Genomic DNA, 15,000 nt, shown 5'->3' with positions numbered 1-15,000 from the left:
TGTCTTTCACTCTTCTCTCTCTCTCTCTCTCTCTCTCTCTCTCTCTCTCCATCTCCTTGTTTCAGTCGGTTATTTCTCCCTCTCATTCCTGTGTGTGTCACTCATGTCTTGTGTGTGTTTGTCTTCTCAGGGACAGAGAGGCCATCTCGGTCCACCTGGTCACCCAGGAGAGCCTGTGAGTATTACTCCTCCTTCCACCCCTCCCTACTCCACCCATCTTTCCTCCATCTCTCATATACACACACGGATACCTTACAAAATGCAAAGATGCTGCACACACCCTCTCTGGACAGCGCTTAATGCAGTTGCCTTTTTCGTGAATCCTCTCGTTTGTGGCTCGGGATGGAAAGGCAATGCTAAAGTTGAAAGTTGTGGGGGTAGTAGTGGCCCGGAGGACAGTGAGTTGAGCTGGTGAGGTCATGAGTAAGGCACTTAGCGCCCTGGAATTTCAAATTGGAAGTAGCTTTGGATCAAAGTGTCTGCTAAATGGTTCAAATGTAAATGTTCACCGTGCGTATATGACACACATGCAATTGCTATCTGCAATCAAGAGCCGTGCCATGAGTATCATTTGTCGCCGTGCGGGTTTCATGTTGGCAGCATCTTTGCGTTGTTTTGCTCTCACCATGTCACCCACAGACCCACAGGAAAAGCCTCCACCAATGACGCCTGACACAACCGACCAGAAACAAGGCGCGCCAAGCCCAAAATCCTCTGTCTGGTCTCACTCTGCCAAACACCATCACTGTCATGCCTCTCTCTCTCTCTCTCTCTCTCACACACACACACACACACACACGAGGAACATAAGCCTTATTATTCAGCCTAGGATTCTGGCCTACGGGATGGCGAAACGTGCTGCGGGGACCACGATGCTCACCTAATGCTGAGTCATCGTCCTCATCCCACTATTTTCCCGCTCCGTTGCGGCCTCTCTAGCAGTCCTGTGGGGCTTCCAAGTCCCGTCCCTCTGAGGGCGCTCGCTTGGCGTCTCCCCCTGCCAGGCATGCCTGCAGCCGGCCAGCTCTGCAGCTCAGCGACCAGACACATCTGGCTGCAAGACACCAGCAACACAGACAAGACTGGTCTAGTAGAACCTAACCCCTTATCACTGACGCACCGGAAAGACCCTCACTCTCTCTCTCTCTCTTTATTTCTCTCTCTTTCTCTCTTTGTGTGTCTCTCTTTCTTAATCTTTCGATCTCTCTCTCTCGATCTCTATCTAAGCCCATATCACTGCTGCATCGGAAAAAAAAACTCTCTCTCTCTTTCTTTCTCCTTCTGTATCTATCTCTCTATCTCTCTCACTCTTTCCCCTTCATTCTCTCCCTCTCTCTCTGTGCGGGTGGAATGACTCAACGTCAGGCACACAGAACACACTCTTCTTGCCTTTATAACAGGCTGGGAACTGCAGCGGCTATTCCGTACAGGCTATTTTAGGTGAGCGTCCATCCTTCAGGCTATTTTAGGTGAGCGTCCATCCTTCAGGCTATTTTAGGTGAGCGTCCATCCTTCAGGCTATTTTAGGTGAGCGTCCATCCTTCAGGCTATTTTAGGTCTGGAGGGTTCCCCAGCGTGTCACCAACGTGGGAGGAGGCAGCGGCCCTTCCGGCATCCTCTACCCTCTCCCAGTGGCAGTTGCCCCCTCCTTTCCCACACCACCGGGCTGATGTGACCTCCCTGTCTGAACCATTGGAACACACCAGTGACCACAGGGCACGGACCATTTAGAGCACAGAGAACACATGACCTGAGCGTCCTATGACGACACTTGTGAGTCAACCCTCCCGCCCCCATAGGCTTATTGCATGTGGGGGGTGGCTGAGAGCCCATCCTTCCACCCCCCCCCCCCCCACCCCCTGCCCACTGTACGGCAGGCCAAACCATGGGGACAATGGTGAATAGCAGGGCTGTGTGTAGCCACCTTGCGTTTGCTGGGCCGCATCAAGGGAAGTTATACATGAACACGTTTACACTAGAGGAATCTTGGCTTGAACCGGCGCACCCCCCCCCCCCCCCCCCCGGCGCACCCCCCCCCCCTCCCAGCTACAGTATCCCCCCTCCCTCCCGCCCCCTGGTTGGACCATATGGGACCTGGATATACACAGGGCCACATCTGAAAACAGCAAGGGGAAAATAACACCTCAGGCCTGCCAGGGGGGGGGGGGGCTGCCTTCCAACAGCAATATCCCAGCTAACAAAGGGCTTTTATAGCAGCGTCTGTCTGAGAGAGGCGTGGGTGAGGTGGGGTAGGGGGGAGGTGGGGTAGGGGGGAGGGGGTCAGTGCTATATGTGCGAGCGGGCGTCTTGGGACCACTCGGGAGCCGCCTTGCACCCCAGCAACCCCCTCCTCATGGACATACTGTACAGGCTGTTACACTCCGGTATGTCATACCGTGTTCATTTAACCTGTCCCATACTGTACATACACACACACACACACTCACATACACACACACACATACTCACATACACACTCTCACACACGCACACACTCACATACACACACACACACACACTCACATACACACTCTCACACACACACACACACTCACATACACACACACGCACACTCACACACACACACACACACACACACACACACACACTCACATACACACTCTCACACACACAGACACATACACATCCCCCCCCCCCCCCCCCCCCCCCCCGAGGCAGGGTACATGGGCTATGGACAGCCCCTTACTCCAGATACCTCTCCTCGGCACAAAGCCTTGTCTGTCTCTGTATTACTGTGATTTTGATAAGTAGTTCTCTCTCCCTCTCTGCCTCTGTCTCCCCCCCCCCCCCCCTCTCTCTCTCTCTCTCTCTCTCTTTCTCTCTCTCTTTCATTCCCACAGGGGGAGCGAGGTCCAGACGGAAGCCCAGGTGCCAAAGGTTATCCTGGCAGGCAGGTGCAGTAAATCCTCTGATGCTGTGCTGTGACTGGTACAGTAGAGAAGGTCAGGGGTCACAGGTCACAGGTCAGGCCTGGACTGACCACAGTTGGATGAGCTATGGTCAAGTTAGGGTTCCTCTATGACAGGAGAAGGTCTGTGAACGTTGTGTATAGAGTTGAACAAAAGTAGAGGGGTTAAAGGTTAGAATCTCTGTGTCATAAAGTAAGAATATCCATAGCCAAGGGCGATGACCAGAAGGTGTAAGTCCACTGTCTTTACTGTAGATGTAACCCTCCCAGACCGTTAGAGATGCTACATTAACAGGGTTAACACTAGAACAGCCGTGCCTTTTTCACCTACTATAAGAGCCGCCTCTGGGGTCAAATGACCATAGTCTTTACAATGGAAAGCTGCTATTTACACGCAAAGACCACTAGTTGGCCAGCTTGTAAATTATCCTGCCTCCTACACAGAAAAACGGCAAAATAGCTATATACTAGCTTGTCCTGATGTGATTTTGAAAATGTAAGGATACTGGGTGGTAGAACGGACATATCTCGGAAAAGTCATGAAAGGATCGAGTACAAAGATATAACATTTGTTTTACTCACAGGGTCAAATGGCCCCATCCATGGCTGTTCTAGTGTTAAGTTCAGGGTCTGTTTTAGGGAGAAAGAGGGTGGCTTGAGAGAGACGTTTGGTAAATGGAAGTTTGGGAAACGCATGAGCTGGAGTACTGTAGAGGAACTGTGTAGTGGTTTGCGGTAGCCATTTACTATACTATACTGTACTGGAGATGTTGCATTGTGTTCCTGAGTAGGAAACATTCTGCACTAATGGCAGTATTCTCTCCCGCTGTGGGGCTAGATAGGAGAGGTCCTCTAACAACACTCAATACATACACACACACACACACACATGCATGCATGGACGCACGCACACACACACACACACACAGACACACACACACACACTCACACATGCATACATGGACGCACGCACACACGCACGCACACACGCACACACACACACACACACGCATAAAGTATCAGTGTTGCAATGTTTGAGTCCTCGTATTACAGATGGCCTGTGATTGTGTTTAACCGTTCAACTACTCTCTCTCTCTCTCTCTCTCTCTCTCTCTCTCTCTCTCTCTCTCTCTCTCTCTCTCTCTCTCTCTCTCTCTCTGTGTGTTGCAGGGTTTACCAGGGCCCATAGGAGCCATGGGGCCCAAAGGCGCTCGGGTAGGTGAACCGCCCCCCTATGCCTCCTCCATGACCTTAGCATGGAGCCTGCCTTCCAGTAGCAGTGTTTCCTACTCTGCCATGGCCAGTACCAGAGCTGTCTCAGTGACATCCATACTGTCAGCATGCCAATGTCCGTGCCACTGTAGCCTGACTGGGGGTCTACCTACTGGAGCCTGACTCCCAGTGGCAGAGTGCCTACTAAGCCAGGCTATTTCAGGCTATTTCATATCCATAAACACCACAGTCAGCATGCCCAACGTCCTGCACTGTAGCCTGACTGGGGGTCAGACTGCTGAGGTCTGGCTTTCCTGGTGGCTATCAGTCCTGGAACACGGCTGCAATAGCTCACATTGTGTTTTAGGTTTTTGGGAGCAATCTGGACGTTTACATGCGGCTCATCAAAGAGTTCACTGCTCTCTGTTTACAGTGGAGGAACAGCCTCTGGAGTCTCCAGCAAAACACATTCCCTGGCCAAAAGTCATTGTGTCACAGTCATTGTTTTTTTTTTGCTAAAACCCCCACAAACTGTACACATGTTCACACACCCCACTCTACATCAAGTATTACTACTCAAGTACTTCTACAATCAGATACCTCTAAAAAACCTAAACAGTCATGTGAAAAAGACAAGACACCCTGTGAAAACCTATTTTTCAACATATGGACATTTCGAAATGTTAACAATATTGAGAGATGGAGGTAATGTAAGTAAACAAATAAAACGAAAATGTGACATTTTTTTTAAATGCCTAGAATTCGAATCAAATGCACCAGATCAGGTACAAATGAACATCGTTAGAGAGGATTGCGGAGGAGCCTGTCTTATTTAAACCTCAGACATTTAGTTTGGTTTGCTTTTGATTGTTGAAGTGAGTGGTATCACCATGGCGAGATCAAAAGTGCTCTCTGAGGCCTTCAGAAAGAAGCTTGTAGATGTGTATGAGTCTGGGAAGGGATTTAAAAAGATCTCCAAACAATTAGAAATTAGTGGAGTGGAGAACATTTAAAACAACTGCCAACATGGTCGGGTCAGGCCGTCCTAGCAAGTTCCGCCCAAGAGCAGACCGCAAGATGCTTAAAGAAGTCTCCAACAATCCTAAAAAGGTGTGCAAAGGAGGAAATCTTTGCTGCCAAAAAAACCATCAGGGCAAGACTAAAGTTTGCCAGAGAACACCTAGACAAACACTAGGTCTTCTCGAACAATGTGCTTTGGACAGATGAATCCAAAGTTGAATTATTTGGTCACACTAACAGAAGACATGTTTGGAGCAAACCAAAGATAGCAGTTGAGCACAATAACCTCATACCAACTGAAGCATGGGGGAGGAAATGTGATGGTTAATGTGATGGAAAATGTCATGGGGCTACTTTCTTGCAGCAGGGCCTGGCCAGCTCACCATCATAGAATACACTATGAATTCTTTATTGTATCAGAGGGCGCTTGAGGAAAATGTGAGATCATCTGTCCAAAAGAATTTAAGCTGAAGCGGATGTGGACCATGCAACATGACAATGACCCAAAACAGTAAATCCACCAAGGAATGGCAAGGAAAAGAAAGAAATAGGGTTATGGAAAGGCCAAGTCAAAGCCTGGATCTTAGCTATTAAGATATCTTACTATTGAGATGCTGTGGGGTGATTTGAAGTACCATTTTAATTGTTTTTGGTTCAATTACATCGCCTGTATCTATAGATATTGTTTGAAAGAAGACCAAATATTGATGTCTTAATTGATGTTCTTAAAAAAGACCTCAATATTTCATGGGGTGTCCTAATGTTTTCACATGACTCTTTACCCATCCTATACCAAATAAACAACTGTACCCAGCAGCGACATGAATGCATGGAACTGTTGATAAGCTCTTGTAAACAAACACACCCAAAACATACACAAACACATACAGCACACACACACACCCACACCCACATGAACACCAACACGAACACACACACTCACACACACACACACACACACACACACACACACACACACACACACACACACACACACACACACACACACACACTCACACACACACACACACACACACACTCTCACACACACACACACACACACACACACACTCACACTCACACACACTGTGATTTTATGTTGCACTGCAATAAAGGCTCTTTATCAGCTCTCGTGGCTGTTCCTAAAGCTGTCCCTGCCCCCATCGGCTGGAATTTCCTGTTTAACCTCCAAATGAGGCCCTGCTATCTTAGAGAGGCGTTCTCCTCCCCTCTCCCTCTCCCACCACCCCCACGCACTGATCCACACAACCACCCCTCTATCCCCCTACCTACCATCCAACCTTTACCCAGCTACCTGTACACCTAACCATCCCCTAGCCCCCTGATCCACACAACCACCCCTGTGTCCCCACTATCAGTACCCCCACTACCCCTCCGTCATACAGTGCAGCTCCTCTCCCTCTCGCCTGTGTCAGTGTTGTGCATGTTGCTGTGGCCGCTCTTGTTGTCCTGTGGTGTTCCACCCCTCAGCAGCCCAGACTGGTGCCCCCGTCGTCAGCTTCAGAGATCCCTGGCGTGAGGGTATGTGCCCTTGGACTACATCGTGGAACCCAGCACCATGCAGTCCATGGGCATATACACTTGCCTCATGGCTTGGTTCTTCGTGGAGACCTCCATCCACCCTGGAGACCCCCCTGCCTGCAGACCCTCCGCATCGGACCCCCCCCCCCCCCCGCCCACACCTCAGCACTGGAGCTCTGCTATTGATGCTTCACTGTGGTTTCTGAAAGTCTCACTCCAACTCTTCTACCCTCCCCTCTTATCCTCTCCTCTCATCTCCTCTCCCCCCCCCCCCTCTCGTCTCCTCTCGTCTCGTCTCCCCTCCCCTCCCCCTCCCCTCCTCTCCTCTCTGCAGGGTTTCATAGGAATCCCAGGGCTTTTCGGCCTACCCGGGGCTGATGGCGAAAGAGTGAGTTCCTTCTACTTCTCTCTGCACACTCAATCACAATACTCACTCACACCCTCTCTGTGGCAGCCACAGGTCCTGCTGCTCCTATGCACACTAGAACTACACACGGGTCCTGCTGCTCCTATGCACACTAGAACTACACACGGGTCCTGCCACTCCTATGCACACTAGAACTACACACGGGTCCTGCTGCTCCTATGCACACTAGAACTACACAGCATGACCAGTCTATAAACAAAATGAGGAAACCCCAGTCCTCCTCCAGTGGCGTTCCCTCTGTAATTGCTTTATTACTCTGAGGCATTTGTTGTTTTGGTTTGAATGTGGCTACAGCCTCCAGCTGGCTTTGCTGTAGGACTGTGGGAGTGTGGATGAGTCATGCTAGTCCCCCTGCCCCCCCCATCCCCACACAGCAGCCTTTGAACTGGCTGAACTCCTCAATGCCTTCGACAAGCACAGCCTCCAAGACATGAAGCGATTAGCCTGCACTGTTAGAACGGTGTTACGATGCACCGAACGTGATTGAACACACCATTACCCAAAGTGCGCCCAAAGTGGTTGTTAAATCAGAATTTTTGGACAAGCACTTTGGGCTTTGAAACCTCAGAGGGGAAGAGTGTCTGGGAGCTCCCAAAAAGAGGGGTTCTAATTCTGCATTATGGAGTGTTTCTAATCACCATGGTTACAGTATGGGTGCTCCAACACCTCGAGATTAGAGATCTCCATCTGGTGCTTCTCAACTCTTTCATTGGTGTCACAAGACGTCATGTCATGTTTGAAAGATTAGATTAGATTACATTAGATTAGATTCAACTTTATTGTCATAAAGTACAAGTACCAGACAACGAAATGCTGTTTAGCATCTAACCAGAAGTGCAAATAGTGATATAAAAGATGTTAGTGCAAATAGTGATATAAAACATAATAGTGATAGTGATAGGTACAGTATGGCAAGCATGGTAGTTAGCGCTATGAGGATAGTAGTAAGCTATGTTCAGTTACGGTAGCTATGAACAGTTAAAGTAGCTATGTACAGTTACGGTAGCTATGTACAGTTAAAGTAGCGATGTACAGTTACGGTAGCTATGAACAGTTACGGTAGCTATGTACAGTTAAGGTAGATATGTACAGTTATGGTAGATATGTACAGTTATGGTAGCTATGTACAGTTAAGGTAGCTATGTACCGTTAAGGTGGCTATGTACAGTTAAGGTAGATATGTGCAGTTAAGGTAGCTATGTACAGTTAAGGTAGCTATGTACAGTTATGGTAGCTATACAGTTAAGGTAGATATGTACAGTTAAGGCAGATATGTGCAATAAAGGTAGCTAAAACGCAATTTCCCATTTTTCCCCGATTTTGAGATGAGTTGCTCTTTTGCCTCCTAAACATGTTTTCTTTCATATTAGTGACAATACAACGTCGACAAAAACACATTTGGTTGTTTATTTTACTTGATTGTGGTGCATGCGTCCGTAAAATCCTCATAAATTCGCCAAAAGTTAGTAGTTTACGCACAGCGTTACCGAAACGGCTGCAGTCTGAAATACATCAAGCCTGGTCTTGTTTGAAAGATGTGTTTCTTGGGCTCAAAATGGCCGCTTCCAAAATTTACAACGCCCCTTGTATCAGCAACCAATCACTAAAATAGATAGGTTGCATTCTTTTAGAATACGCGATTCTATTGGTTGATGCGAAAATTCTCGAATGTGATTGGTTGTCGTGTCCCATGTGACGCGGAAGGCGGAACTAGCCTCTCCACTCAGCCGTTTAACATTGGCGACCTACTGAACTTTAGGCTCACGTTTGGGACACTTCCTATGTAGCCAGGGGCACAAAAAAAGACACACGCCATCACTGGGATGCCAGCTTTCATCCAAAAGTGATTTCAAGTCTCTAGCCCAATTTATCACCAAACAGCGCTCAATTTAGTCACTCACTATTCGCCTCCCCACTCAGCCGTTTAACATTGGCGACCTCCGGAAGTTTAGGCTCACTTTTGGGACACTTCCTATGTAGCCAGGGGCACAAAAAAAGACACACGCCATCACTGGGATGCCAGCTTTCATCCAAAAGTGATTTCAAGTCTCTAGCCCAATTTATCACCAAACAGCACTCAATTTAGTCACTCACTGTGACCCACCGTTTAACATTGGCGACCTCCTGAAGTTTAGGCTCACTTCTGGGACACTTCCTATGTAGCCAGGGGCACAAAAAAAGACACACGCCATCACTGGGATGCCAGCTTTCATCCAAAAGTGATTTCAAGTCTCTAGCCCAATGTATCACCAAACAGCACTCAATTTAGTCACTCACTACCCCTCCCCCACTCAGCCGTTTAACATTGGCGACCTCCTGAACTTTAGGCTCACCTTTGGGACACTTCCTATGTAGCCAGGGGAACAGAAAAAGACACACACCATCAGTGGGATGCCAGCTTTCAGCCAAAAGTGATTTCAAGTCTCTAGCCCATTGTATGGCCTCCTGTGGCCAGAATTCATAACTCCCCTCCTGAGTGAGCTAGAGGTCTGGTTTTCACAAATGTCGAACATCTTCGGTCGCGCCTAGCAGAAAAAACTCGACAGAGTACGGGTGCCAAGCCCCTTACGAATGACCTCGTCGAAAACGGTGCGTCTCTGCGCCTCGGAACGGCCGCGCTGACCGAAAAGCATTTAAAAATAACTCAAATTCAGGCTTCTCGGCCTAGGCACTTCAGGTCAAAGTACCGCTGCGTCGCAACCGTACGAGCCACAGACGCCGTTCTAATATTTCCTGAATCGGCTCGGGCCCGCCGAACACATATCCGAGCCCCGACTCGGTTGCGGCGCCAGTACCAGGTTCTGTCCCTCTCTCACACACAGGAGAGGCAGATGTGCTCACACACCAGTACCAGGTTCTGTAACTAGGCTTGACACAAGTGTGTGTGTGTGTGTGTGTGTGTGTGTGTGTGTGTGTGTGTGTGTGTGTGTGTGTGTGTGTGTGTGTGTGTGTGTGTGTGTGTGTGTGTGTGTGTGTGTGTGTGTGTGTGTGTGTGTGTGTGTGTGTGTGTGTGTGTGTGTGTGTGTGTGTGGCTGGCTGGCTGGCTGTAGTTCTGTGTGCTGATTACATGGTGGTGCCAGAGGTTTGTGAGAGAGGGAGACACTTTCTATTCCATAACAGCCACTATTTGTAGCCTGTGTGCATTTCTGTTCAGTTTATGTTATTCAGTTATCAGTCAGGTGTTTAGGATGTTTATTGCTAATGGTTTGATTAGGTTTTGTGTTTGTGAATAGCAGTTTCAAATAAAAATGTTTCATATTTCACAATACAAAACTTTGAGCCTGTTTTCCCGAAAATTTGTTTTTATGTGTTTGTCCACACACTTGTCCACACATGTTGGATTTTCCTTGCACCAAAACAGACCAAACTTTCCACATTTCTTCCTATCCATATTCTGCTTCTCTGGTCACAGAGAATTGATGATATATCATTCATAGCCCTGTTTATAGTACATTTTATACCAAAACCATGGCGAAAATAGATTTTTTCAGTATTTCCTGATGTATGGGCTGATACGAGGACATAGACACAATCTGCTGTGACCAGAGTTTGTTTTCTTATGTGTCAACATAAATAAAAAAAAAAAAAAAAAAATTTGACAAATATGATGGTGTGAGTGATCCTTAGATTTGGGTCCAATTAGCATCTAATTTGCATAATAAACATAAACAATAATAAATTCAGAAAACTTGCAATACATTTTTTCATAGTTTTTATGTACATAACAAACTGGGAATGTTTCATAGTGATATCTATTTTCTTTATTTTTTTTCCTATTGGGGGGGTAGCCTCGCCGGTAGCTATATACAGTTATATTAAGGTAACTATGTACAGTTAAGGCACTATGTACAGTTAAGGTAGATATGTACAGTTATGGCAGATATGTGCAGTTAAGGTAGATACGTACAGTTAAGGTAGCTATGTACAGTTAAGGTAGCTATGTACAGTTAAGGTGGCTATGTACAGTTAAGGTAGATATGTACAGTTAAGGTAGCTATGTACAGTTAAGGTAGATATGTACAGTTGAGGTAGCTATGGGCAGTTACGGTAGCTATGTACAGTTAAGGTAGATATGTACTGTTAAGGTAGCTATGTACAGATAAGGTAGCTATGTAGATATGTACAGTTAATGTGGCTATGTACAGTTAAGGTAGATATGTACAGTTATATTAAGGTACAGTTAAGGTAGCTATGTACAGTTAAGGTAGATATGTACAGTTAAGGTAGCTATGTAGATATGTACAGTTAGAGTAGGTACAGTTAAGGTAGCTATGTAGATACGTACAGTTAAGGTAGCTATGTACAGTTATATGAAGGTAGCTATGTACAGTTAAGGTAGATATGTACAGTTATATTAAGGTAAATATGTACACTTATATTAAGGTAGATATGTACAGTTAAGGTAGATATATACAGTTAAGGCAGATATGTGCAGTTAAGGTAGATATGTACAGTTAAGATAGATATGTACAGTTGAGGTAGCTATGGCCAGTTACGGTAGCTATATACAGTTAAGGTAGATATGTACAGTTAAGGTAGCTATGTACAGATAAGGTAGCTATGTTGATATGTACAGTTAAGGTGGCTATGTACAGTTAAGGTAGATATGTACAGTTATATTAAGGTACAGTTAAGGTAGCTATGTACAGTTAAGGTAGATATGTACAGTTAAGGTAGCTATGTAGATATACAGTTATGGTAGCTATGTACAGTTAAGGTAGATATGTACAGTTATATTAAGGTAGCTATGTCCAGTTAAGGTAGCTATGTAGATATGTACAGTTATATTAAGGTAGCTATGTCCAGTTAAGGTAGCTATGTAGATATGTACAGTTAAGGTAGATATGTACAGTTAAGGTAGCTATGTAGATATGTACAGTTAAGGTAGCTATGTACAGTTATATTAAGGTAGCTATGTACAGTTAAGGTAGATATGTACAGTTATATTAAGGTAGATATGTACAGTTAAGGTAGCTATGTACAGTTAAGGTAGATATGTACAGTTAAGGTAACGATGTACAGTTATGGTAGATATGTACAGTTAAGGTAGCTATGCACAGTTAAGGTAGCTATGTACAGTATGGTGGATACAGCTCCATCGTCCTGTCTGCCTGAAAAGGCTCTGTCCTGTTAGCAGTAACGTTGTAAACATTAGACTGCCCATAAAAGTCTAATTATGTGATTATTGTTGTGGTCTTCACATGTTCTTAACAAATTATATTCTCTCTCTCTCTCTCTCTTTCACTCTCTCTCTGTCTGTCTGTCTCTCTCTCTCTCTTCTCTCTCTCTCTCTCTCTCTCTCTCTCTCTCTCTCTCTCTCTCTCTCTCTCTCTCATACATTTTCAGGGCATTCCTGGAGAACCAGGGAAGAGGGGCAAGATGGGTAGGCCGGTAAAGTTTTGTCTCAACATACTTTATAGATAATTATTCTTGTTTAATACAAGTGTTGTGAAATGCATTGGGAGGCCATACAATATGTGGGCAGTGTGCGGCAAGTCGTGGAGATTGTTTGGAGCCGTCTCTCACGTATGTTAGCTTATTACATCAGCCCTCTCTCTCCATCGCTGGGTGTTCTAAACCCTGTTTCAGTCAGACATTGTTCTGGTTCCAGCTGGGTTCCAGTTCTGGGTCCAGTTCTGCTTTATATCTGCTTTTGCCTTGAGTGGTTTCGGTGCAAAGGCCCCACACGTACACACATGTGAAGATTTATAAGGTCTGCATTTGCGTCATTGTTAACTTCCCTCATTATTTCCATTGCAAAATTCGAAGGGTTAACTCTTGGTTGGAGGGGTGCTGCACATGTGGGGGGGGGGGGGGTTGGATTTAAAGGCTTTTGTGGAAATTAGCTTTTTTTTTGGTCCTCTGCTGGGGCCACGTCATTTGGAGACTGACTGGCTGTAGGTTCTCTTGTGAGCGTTAGCTGACTTTGCCTCGATCGGAGCCAGTTTTTCAGAGCAGAGAGTGTGCCACCCTGAAACCATGTTGAGGTCATCCTGCAGCTGTTGCTTATTGGCTTTCGATAAGTGGGACATTTACAGACGGGGGGAGCACTTCACACGCAGGTCACTGTCTTCAGAACGCTAGCGTCTTACAAAGACAACTCTTCTCCTGGGTCGATGGATTGTGATGTGGTAGCCCGGGGTGTGTGTACAGTATGTAGGTGCAGGCATATATGCAGTTTGTGGATGCGCAGGCATAATGTTGGTTTGGGCGAGTATGCATCAGTGTTAAGCGGTCCCCTCTGACACAGCTATTCCCTAGGGACCAGCGAGACTCCTAGAGAAGAGGTTTTTTATCTGGAAGGTCTAGTATGGGTCAGTGGCCAAACAGTCTGTTAAACTCACACTAGTGTAGGATCTCGCCTGCATCACATCCTGTTTGCTGGCAGCGCTGAATTTTTGGTTTTCTGGTCGGGTTTTGTTTCTGGTCTCTCACAGACAAACACACACACATTGTCTCAGCCTCAGTGCAGGCGATAGTACAGCAGAGCTGTGCTGTAAAACTCGTAAAAAAAAAAAAAAAATGTAGGAGACGGAATTCAACCCCAAAGCCCTGGATAACTGACCCTACAACTAACTGTGACTGGCCAGCAGCCAACAGAAGGAGGGTCATCCTCCCTGCCTGGGCTCCTGAATGGAAAGCGGAAACCCAGACAGGATTACAGTATCCCAGAGGGATCGTACCCCTCCTCCTCCAGGACCTGGGAGAGAGAGCCAGAGACAAACAAGGCCTTTGAACCACAGCCAGTTGAACCGCCATAATCAGCCCCTAAGACTCAGACAAGCAGTCGAGGGAAACGTCAGAGGGACACATCGTCATGTGTGTCAGTCACTCACTGCTTGCTGTTTATTGTACATTTACAACATAGACTGCAGATCTTGAATGTCCCCAACCACTGAGGCCTGAAGCTGAATGTTTAGAGTAGAATATGCATTGAAGTCAATGTACTGTAGGAGACTGGCTGGAAAAATGGAGAGAAAGTTTGAGTGAAAGTTTGACTGAAGCATGGGGTTTGACCTGATCAGGTTCTGGTGACCACAGAGGCCTCCGGGCGGGTGTTGTGTGTGTAGTGTGTGGTGGAGAGTCTGTGTGCGACGACTCCTCACACAGCTCCAGAGTCATCCGTTGACAGTGTACACACACTCCTCCAGTAAGTAACCCAGTGAAATACTGCAAGCACGACGGCTTAAGAACAGGGCTACCTGATATCATTGAGACGCAGTCAGCCGTTAAAAAAGACTTGGAGTAAACTATGTATCTCTTAAAAGCTGTGCTACCTCTTTGGAGTTGTGTTTTTGGCCTACCGAGACATTTTTCCACATTTGTTTCACTTTTCATACAGCAGCGATTATAGCAGCCGTGATTTATCATTGGGCAGCAATTACTGCAGTACGATTGTCTGGGCTCACGTTTCCCCCGTGCGTTTGAATGCGGTCGCAGCAGCTATTAGTCAGGCAGAATTCCCTCATACTGAAATGTACGTCTCTTCACTCATCTTCTGATGAGGTCTGATTTTCCAGCTGATCCCCTGGCACTGTAAAATGTTAAAATAATTTAAGTGTTTTGTCATGTGGGCACGAGTGTGTTATGTGTTAGTCTCCATGTCTGCGGTCTGAGAGGGCCATTCCACATGCTCTCAGTAACACTATCAAAGAGGATTAACCAGAACACTGTTTTGCGCTGTGTGTTCTTGCTGTAGCAACATGGCTCCCCAACGCCAACATGTTGATGTTGCCATCTAACGCACTGACCTCGGGGTGTTGGAATATTTAAAAAAATGTCAGTTTCACAGGGTGGTTTGTTGAGTTGAAGACAGTAGATCACCTGGAAATAATGAAGGAAGGATCTGAAGGAGAGGCACTGTGGCAGT

At 46.5% G+C, this 15,000-nt stretch overlaps 1 protein-coding gene across 1 annotated transcript in view; it reads left to right on the top strand.

Annotated features, from left to right (window-relative positions):
- The window catches only part of col27a1a (collagen, type XXVII, alpha 1a), a gene marked incomplete at both ends in the record, with an annotated part of 120,368 nt that overhangs the window by 37,594 nt on the left and 67,774 nt on the right, over positions 1-15,000 (top strand). Inside the window, 5 exons of the mRNA XM_080529368.1 lie at positions 131-175; positions 2,862-2,915; positions 4,100-4,144; positions 7,038-7,091; positions 12,477-12,521. Coding sequence (XP_080385494.1) covers positions 131-175; positions 2,862-2,915; positions 4,100-4,144; positions 7,038-7,091; positions 12,477-12,521 — 243 coding nt within the window. The remainder of the gene's footprint in view (positions 1-130; positions 176-2,861; positions 2,916-4,099; positions 4,145-7,037; positions 7,092-12,476; positions 12,522-15,000) is intronic.

The sequence above is a fragment of the Nansenia antarctica genome, assembly GCF_963989245.1.
Source record: "Nansenia antarctica genome assembly, chromosome: 4".
Lineage (NCBI taxonomy): Eukaryota > Metazoa > Chordata > Actinopteri > Argentiniformes > Microstomatidae > Nansenia > Nansenia antarctica.
The sequence above is the reverse complement of the archived record's forward strand: the minus strand, read 5'-3'. Positions and strand labels throughout refer to the sequence as shown.